Raw genomic sequence first — 9,159 nt, 5'->3', positions numbered from 1 at the left:
GTTTCCCCAGGTAGGGATTTTTCCCTGAAGTTAGGGAGGGGATAAAACCCCTTAACTAAGTGCCAGGCGGGTAGTTAATCACTTTAACTAAGAACAATCACCCTTAAGCTACATAATCTTTACTCCCTGGAATGGAGATAAGAAACGCCCTAACCTTTGCAATAAAAATTGACAGGATTAAAATCAACTGGTATAAATACAGATGTAACAAGACAATAACCACCAGAACTTGGCTGGAGATCCTGGCTAGGCTGCTGATCAACTGAACGCTGTCTCCGTGTCATTCCTTCTTCACCGACTCCGTCCACATCTTTGGGGACCCCTGGACCTGCTGGGGTTGGACCCCAACAAGGAAAAAGGGAGAGAGATTGGCATCAGCCCTAATGGCTTTGCTGGGGAGCTTTTGTTTGCCCACAGATCCACCTGTGTGCCCTTTTCACCTGCTCTTGTGTTCCCCAAGCTGACCTCCTGGGTTCCTACCACAGTGGGTTTAGCCAGGAGGACCTACCGGTAGGAAAGCAAAGGGCAGGAGAGATGGAATTGTTGTCCCTGGCTCCTCTCCTGCTCGGCTGTGGCTGCATTCCAACAACTTCTGTTGGAACACAGCTCTCTGGGTTCCAGGAACTTCTCTCCATTTGTCCCTTCAGACCCACAGCTGGTAGTTGCACCTCACTGCTGCTAGCCCAGAATGCTTCAGCTACCCCCATGAGCGTTACATCTGCTTCCTGCCAGAACTCAAACTAATACAACTTAGTGTACAGAGAAACACATCAAAAGAAAAGCAGATGAAAATGATTGGTCATCTGCTAAATGAGCTACATGTTATAATAGTTTTAGTGCCTCATATTTTATAAAGACCTTTACCATCTTACCTAATAACTACACATAAAGGAGGTAGGACAGTATTAGTAATATAAAAATTACTAGCATCATTAATAGGTAGAGAAGTCCACGCACAGATGTTGAGTGACTTGCCTCAGATCACAGACCTTGTTAGTGGAGAATTGGGACTTGGAACCAGAAGACCTGAGACCACGTTCTCTATTTTTCATGCTCTTCCCGTCACTGACCATACTTGCCATTATAACTGGTGGTCTGGAGAAATCAGGAAGTGACTCGGTGCAAGCATAAACACGAGATGCTAACATTTCATGATACTTAATCACCAAGTAAATGAAATTTTCTGGCACCAGTGGGTAAGAAGCTTGCTAATTCTTCTGTGTTTAATAATTTAGATTTGTCCCTGTATTGGCAACCCTGGCATACTGGCCTGTACATGGGTCCCAGGAAATATCTATCTGATCGAAGGGTCCAGGTGGCCACTTACTGCAGTCTCTTGGAGTAACTTTGGTGACATGCCCCTGCCCAAGAGCACAAACAAGCATAATAAATGCTGAGCCATGACCTTAACATCCACACATACTTTTGTTCTCTCAAGATCTAAGTTACCACAATACACAAGTTCATTCATTACAGGATCTGCAATTTAGAATCACTGGTTACTGCACGTCCACTGCAGAGCTTCCCCCACTACCAATAGAGTTCTGTACTGTGTCAGTGGAGCCCAAAGCCCATGGTTGGCTACTCAGTTCAACTTTGCTCTCTCCCCAGACAGTGGAGACATTCTGACGACTCAAGAGAATACCAGGTGAATTTTGACAAGCGTGGTCCTATCACCATATACCTCTTAACATAGCCCAAGTTCTTGTTAACTAAATACATTTGTTGAAGACCCATTTTAGATTTTCATTAGGCTTTATTTTTTAAAAGTGGGAAGCTTTCAAAGTTCTAATTTAAATTTAGCAATTTATTCTTGATGTCTAGTTAGCAGTCACTGCTCATAACATTTAGTCTAGGTTGTATGAAAAGCAGTTAAACTTAGCTGAGAAGTTGATTAAGCATTTTGATCTGTTTGCTTATTAACATAGTATTCCAAAGATTAGTATGTTACACAGTCTCGAAGCATTTTTCACTTGCATGTCTATTAAGCATTTTGCCCTGTTCCCCAGGTAGAGAATGAGCAGGCAGCGGTGACAGCAGCCCTGAGCTATGATAAGCCCTTTGTCAAATGGCCTCGTGTTTGCTTGCTTGTAGCCTTCTAAAAAGAAATGAGAACAATGGCACATACTGGCTATCAAAAATGCCCTCAGATAAACACGTGCCTCACACACCATCTTGCTGGGTAGCCACCCTAGAATTCAGCTGGCCCCATAGGCTCTGGAGGCTACTCAGAATCAGTGTCCCTGGAAGCATCCTTTGAGACCAAGTTAGTTCTACTTACCTGTCAGCCCTACATCTGTCCTGGTCTAAATCTTTCACATAACCATCTCCGAAAACAATTGCAGGCTAAACTCAGTTTCTCCTTCCATTTCCCAATTAGTTGATGATGTAAAAAGCATCTAGGCCCACTCCTTTAAGTCTGCCTCTCCAGGCCTCCCACTGCCTGGCTAACACCCCTCCCTTCAACGGCTTCTTGTGCCTCAGAATAAAATGTGTGTTCTTTTGAGATTTGATCACATATGCCTCATCCTGTTGCCCCATCTCCACCTCCCACCTGGTGCTCTCAGGACACATGTTTCAAGTTCCTCCCTTACCTGCTCTCTGCTCAGAGCAAACTATCCTCCATTCCTTTTCCTCTGAAAAGTCCAACTATTAAGCTTGGCCAATGTGGCTCAGTGGTTGAGCATTGACCTATGAACCAGGAGATGACGGTTTGATTCCCAGTCAGGGCACATGCCCGAGTTGCAGGCTCAATCCCCTGGGGGAGGGGGGGGCATGCAGGAGGCAGCAGATCAATGATTCTAATCATTGATGTTTCTATCACCCTCTCCCTTCCTCTCTGAAATCAATAAAAATATAAAAGGAAAAAAAATGAATCCATAAATAAGTGGAACAACAAATCAATGTCTCCCATCCTCTTGCTCTAAAATCAATAAATAAGATGTTTTTAAAAACAACTTTATGCGAAGCATTATATCAATCCATTAAGTTTTGCTTCCCAGCAACTGTTGACAATTTGGCTCAAATTCACACAAAAAAATCTAAAAAACAACTTCATGTAGCCCCTCCCTAAAGGGGGGCATGGGGAGGAACTAATCTGTGCTAATGCATGTTGGGATAGTGCAGTGGTCGGCAAACCTCGGCTCACAAGCCACATGCGGCTCTTTGGACCCTTGAGTGTGGCTCTTCCACAAAATACCATGTGCGGGCGCGCATGTACAGTGTGAAGTTGACTTAAAACTTTAAAGTTTATTAAGTTAATTTTAGGGAACATTGTGGAGTGAAAGATGTAGTGTCAAGGATTGAGAAAGGTATGTTGAGATGGTCTGGACATATAGAGAGGATGAACGAAAGGAGATAGACAAAACAAGTATACGAGTGTGGATGGGAGAATTGGAAGGGGTCGACCTCAGCAAACATACCTCAATCAGATTGAGGACATTTTTAGCAAAGGCCAGCTTAGGAGTACCCTAATTAAGTTAATAACAATGTACCTACCTATATAGTTTAAGTTTAAAAAATTTGGCTCTCAAAAGAAATTTCAATCATTGTACTGTTGATATTTGGCTGTGTTGACTAATGAGTTTGCCAACCACTGGGTTAGTGGATACTCCTCCTGTAAGGAGGGACCAGGAGTTCCTGGGGTGTAGTTATGTTGTTTCTTCATCCGGTGCTGGTTGACTATATGTTCAGTTTCAGAAAAATAATCAAGCTGAAATGTGTATGTACACTAGAGCTCAGTGGGGGTTTTTAGGCCTTTGTTTTCATTCTGTATTGAGCTGGCTTCCACCTGATACTCAGCTGAGGCTAGGACTGGATGTGTGGAGCGAGAAGACAGAACCTGGTGTGACTCTGACACTGGGTTCCCTTCCTTTCCTGTTGGTCTGACTAGTGTGAGAAAGGAAGTTCAGAATACTGTTCTGCGTCATTCCTGTGGCTAGGCAGACTCCCATGCTCAGGGGCGCCCCCGCATGGCCACAGTACAAACAGGTCTAACAGGGCCACACCATATACATCTCTCCCCTAACCCTCCACACCCTGCCCGGCCGACCCAAGCAGAGAGAAAAGAAGAAAAGGGACCCTGAGCAGGAATGAGAAAGACAAGGGAAGAGAAGATGGGGCAAAGAAGAAGGGAAGGGACAAAGACCAAAGTGTAATTAATAGCCACCAGAATGAAGCAATAGTGGAGGATCGACAGGAGTTGGACAGACAAGACAGGGCAGGGGAACGACAAAAATTCCACCACCACCACCACCACCTGTAGTTTCCATATGTCAATGGTAACACTCGCCTCCTCTGAGGGCGGATTCCCCAGGGAATGTGAGCCCACAGCCACCAGAGTGAAACCCTCAGAACACAAGTGAAGCAGCTGCTACCACGGCACCACACAGCACCCACCACGCTGCCCTGCCCGGGACCAGGCCGGCATAGCTCAGCCTGTGCTCTGAGCTCCCCACCCCACAAAACCTGGTCTCAACCTCCGTGGAAAGCTCTGCTGAACAGCCCAAGCACAAGAGAACAGCACGGTGAGTGAGCAGGTGTGGAGCCCTAGAAAGTTCTCTGACCATCAGTTTGAACACACTTAAGGAATATCCACCAAGTTCCTGGTCCAAGTCAGCCAACTGGGCTGGGGCATGCTATCTATGCAAAGCTGGGGGAAAACAGCTCATTGTCACGAAATTAAAACTCATGTCATGGTTTTGTGGTTTTTGGCTATGCTTTTTAAGTTCTTATTAGAGTAATAACCTGAGGCATTTACCAGTAAAATATGACCACCCTAGAAATACGCCACTCGCTTGGCTTCTGCTTGGAAAGCCACCAGCTACTTTCCTATCAGCTAGAAAGAGGGAGCCAGACTTACTGATGACGTGAAAGGAAGGAGCCGCAGAGTCCGCGTTCAGCAGGAAGTCCTTTATAACAGCGAAGTTGATACACAGTACTAGAGTAGGGCCTGTCACGGCCATGGGAGCAAGGGAGCAGGTCTGCAGACCAACACATTCCAGGGCTCCCGTCACACTGACACACCAGAGTGACCGCCAAGTACCCCCTGAAGCTCCGCCCACCCACCAGTTCAGTCAAAAACTATGTCACTTTTTATATCTTCGTTTTTGGCCATTGAAGATAAAGTCCACCATGATGACAGGATTCAGCACAACAGTCTTTCCAGTCACGCCAGAGATGGACGTCCCAGCTCTTAATGAGAAGCAAAAGTTCGTTTGACTTCTCTTGCAAGGACCAGAGAGAATTTGTTTCTTCATGATCTGTTGAAATATTTATAGATACTCAAAAAAACCAAAACAGAAAATAACTAACAGTCCATTCTGTGCTCTGTTTCCCTGGAAGATTGCTCATGATCACCCCTCCAATAGCTAGAGGGGTCATGTGTCTGGGAACAAAGAATTAAGACACTTCAAAATAAGCAATAAAAATCCTAGTGCAACACTCAGAAGCAGATGGTGGCTTGAGAAGGTTAGAGGGGGCGGAAAGTGGGTGCTCTCTTTCGGAGCAGGGTATGGCCTTTGGGAAGCCGAGTGGATGCACAGACAGAAGCAGCAACAAGCAGGAAACACTGTTGGGGAGACCCACTTCCTTCCAAGCTCTCCCCGGGTACGAGGGTGTCACATCACCCGGACTCTGACTTCTTAGGGCTGAGGACCCTACCCCTCACCCTCCACCCACTCCGGTGACCTGCACGCTAGGCTGAGTGGTCTCTGAAACAGGCTTAGGCCAAGGCCTGGGATGCAGCTCTGGAGGGCCCAGGTAGACAGACCCCTTTCGGGCTATTCCAAGCAAGCACCTGGGAAGCTCACTTCCCCAGGCAACCAAGAGGCCTAAAGGGAAAGGGAAGGAGAGGCTTCAAAGGCTTGGGAAGAAGAAACGGTGGCCAGCAACACAGTGGCTTTGTACCTGGCTCGGTTTTATGGGAAGACCTGCTGCCACTGCCACCTTATCCCTGCGCTGGGGACAGACTGCATTCAGTCTGCAACCAGCAGCCTGGAGACTCCATATGCCTTTCGTATGTCGACACGGGGATATATTTATTATTTTTAACTGATATAAATGCAACGGCTTCGACAAGCTGCTCAGTCCTCTGCCCCGAGGGGTTTCTGCCTTCGGGCCTGCCGCCAGGCTCACCCCAGCTTGCCATCTGCCTACCCCACACCGTGGGAAAGTGGCCCCAGGATGAGCAGAGAGGATACACACCACCACAGGTGACCAGGAGGAGAGCCTACCTTGATGAGACTTCTGTTTCTAACCCTGAGAACCTAAGGAATTGTGAAGGATGGGGAGAGGGAGCTGGGGTTAAAGGTCACCGGGCTTTTTATTGCAGTTAAAGCAGACTCGGACAGGATGGTCCCAGCCTCGAGACGGGACAGCCCGGCGGTCATGGGAGCACTCGTCACAGAAGCCCTGGCCGCAGGCCCGGCAGTGGTGCTTGGAGAGCTTGATGCTGAACTCCTTCCGGCAGTTGTGGCAGTGCAGGATCTCGTGGTCGGGCACCCAGTACGCCGGCCGGGCCGCATCCTTCACCAGACCTGTGGCAAGGAAGGAACCATGTTGGGCGGGACACTCGGAACCCAACACCCCGTCCCACGGTGCACGAAGGAGTCCTCAGACCCTCCAGTGGCTCCCAATGCAACTGCACACAGAATCACCGAGAGACCTTTTACACGGGCAATGCCTGGTCTTCACCCATTCCACCCAGGCCACAATCTTCAGGGCGGGGGCCCAGGACCTGAAATGTGCGTATCTATTAAGCTCTCCTGGTGTTCCTAAGGTGCAGCTGCATTAAGAACCACTGGAGCAACAAGAAGTCGGAGTCAGGACATATCTTCATTTGAATGCCAGTTCCACTGAGCACCAGTTAATTAGCAGCTGCAAGATTACAAGAGGTTACTTCTCAGGTCTTAGCTTCCTCATCTTTAACAACCCACCTTCAAGAGCTGTTACGGGGATTACAAGAACTAACATGTCTTACGCAGGGGCCTGAGACCCGACAGCGGGTGAGCACAGTTGGCAGGCTCTGTGCGCCAAGGGCAGCCTGCCTCTCCCAGTTACCATGACAGCAGATGCAACCTGAACTTCAAGCCTGGGCAAATCCATCTATTCCTACACCCTGGAGTCAAAGCTCACTGTCTGCTCGTCCTGTGAGCCACAGTGATTAATTCTGTTACAAGCAATTTTCATTCTCACCCACCCAGGAGACCTTGGTCTCTCCCCTACAAAGGGCTGCAGTACCCCAGCCCGGACAACCCTGCCTAAGCCCTCCACACACTGGTGGGTTTCCCTTCCTCTCCCTCTTCCCATCTTGGTTACAATGCCTGGTCTTCACCCCATTCCACCAGGCCAGACGTGGAGAGCTATCTTACATCCTAAGTGAGTAATAGCTTGGCTGGTGTGGCAGATTAAACACAGCCACAGATTCTCTGACACTCGTGCCCCCTCCTTGAATCTAGGCAGGCTCTGTGCCTACAGAAGACTGTACAAGTTTCCAGGCCCAGGCCTTAAAAGAGACTGGCAGCTTCTACTTGTCTCTTGGAATATTAGCCTTAGAGCCTGAGCCACCATGTAAAGAAGTCCAACTACCAACGAAGAAACCACAGGAGAGGCCTGGAGGCTTTATGGAGAGAGAGGGAGGGTCTACTTCCAGGCATCCCTGCCAAGGCCCAGCAAGTGAGTTAGGTTTGCTTGGACCCTCGAGACAGTCCAGCTGCCACACTGGAATACCAGGCAATGCCACTTGAAACAGAAGGATTACTCTCCCTGACTTAGAGTTGTGAGATGTGGTAAAATGGTGGTTGTTTGAAGCCATTACATGTTCAGGTAGTTTGTTATGCAGCAATCTGTGGTGTAAGAGAATGGCCTCTGGATAGAAACATGAAACCACTAAGGTATTCCACAGAGTTAAGCAAATGTTCATCAATTTTCAGTCACCTTCCTGCTGCCCGACTCAACCTGGGTCTGCAAGCCTTTGACAAAATGACAGCCCAGGGCCCTCTGAAGCCTTCCATCCCACACACACTACACCCAGAGCAGCACTGCCGGGCCCACCTAGTGGTATGTCCATGGCTGTCACCACGGCTCCCAAAGTGTTCTGCACAGCCTCGCCCACCTTCCGAGCAATTAGTGTCCCACCTTCGTCATCCGTCTGTGCCTCAGCGACATCTGTAGACAATGATAAAGGAAAAGCCGTCAGCTCTTAGTCATTTCCCAAATGGAAAACTCAGGGCAGCAGCAGAGCGCTTCTGGGTTCTTCCCCAGGTACCACTGTGCTGCCCGGCAACTATCCCCAGGGGCTGGGCTGCGGGTCAGGTCAGCCCAGACCCTGAGACGGGTGGCACGTGTTAGTCCTTTACCTCAACCCTCGAGAGCTATCTTCTAACCTTTCCTTAAAGTAGAGCAGAGAGCTTCCAGGAGCATGACCTAGAACCTTCTCCAAGAGAAGACTCAGTCCAAGCCATGTCTGGTAAACACAGGATAGGATTAACCACCCCCCACCACCACCAAGAAATAGCACCCCAGCGCTCAGGCTGACCAAGACCACGGGAGCAGCTGCTGTCAGTAGATGCAGTTAGGAACAGGGTGGGCATTATGGGAGTCCACTTCCCAACACCCAGTGCCAAGGAGAGAGGTCCCGCCCTCCACCCTGCAGCTCCCAGACCCCACGTTACCTAACTGGACATTCCTGGCTTCATAGCAGTTGTCACACACTCGCACGGGCACAGGGCCCCAGCCCCGCTCGGGCACCGGCCGGGTCTTGGATGAGCAGCCGTCACAGAAGCCCTCCCCACAGGCCCGGCAGTGATGCTTGGTGTCGTTATCTTTAAAGGACGTAGCACACTTGCTGCAGCTCTGTTCCAAGCCCAGAACAGACAGAGACAGGTGTCACTCATGTCTCCTCAGCTGAGAAAGCCACCAATACCCAGGGGGAGGCCCACAGGACCACCCTGAAACGGCAGGACCCCGCCAGTCCTAAGGGAGGGGCCCTAAAACCTCCAGCCACTGAAGCAGCTGTGATTATCATTTTCTTCCAAGAAGTGCAGGGAAAGGTTCTCAAATCATGTGGCTGAGTCACAGGGTTCTCAGAAGGCTAATCTAAGCCAGAAGAGAAATGAGTCTATTTTTTTAATGGCCCCACAAAAGAGCCTCTGGGAAGCT

At 49.0% G+C, this 9,159-nt stretch overlaps 1 protein-coding gene across 2 annotated transcripts in view; it reads right to left on the bottom strand.

Annotated features, from left to right (window-relative positions):
* Window positions 1–4,896: 4,896 nt before the first annotated feature.
* Window positions 4,897–9,159, bottom strand: part of ZFYVE1 (zinc finger FYVE-type containing 1) — a 47,712-nt gene continuing 43,449 nt past the window's right edge. For both annotated transcript variants that reach the window (XM_070417187.1, XM_070417195.1), the window contains 3 exons: window positions 8,673–8,853; window positions 8,053–8,166; window positions 4,897–6,536 (listed from right to left, as the gene is read on the bottom strand). In XM_070417187.1, the coding sequence (XP_070273288.1) occupies window positions 6,304–6,536; window positions 8,053–8,166; window positions 8,673–8,853 (528 nt within the window). In that variant the 3' untranslated portion in view covers window positions 4,897–6,303. The remainder of the gene's footprint in view (window positions 6,537–8,052; window positions 8,167–8,672; window positions 8,854–9,159) is intronic.

This window comes from Myotis yumanensis, unplaced genomic scaffold (assembly GCF_028538775.1).
Source record: "Myotis yumanensis isolate MYYU_CA2020_CCGP unplaced genomic scaffold, mMyoYum1.0.hap1 SCAF_1, whole genome shotgun sequence".
NCBI classification, from domain to species: domain Eukaryota; kingdom Metazoa; phylum Chordata; class Mammalia; order Chiroptera; family Vespertilionidae; genus Myotis; species Myotis yumanensis.
Note: the sequence above shows the minus strand (reverse complement) of the source record. Positions and strands in the feature narration are given on the sequence as shown.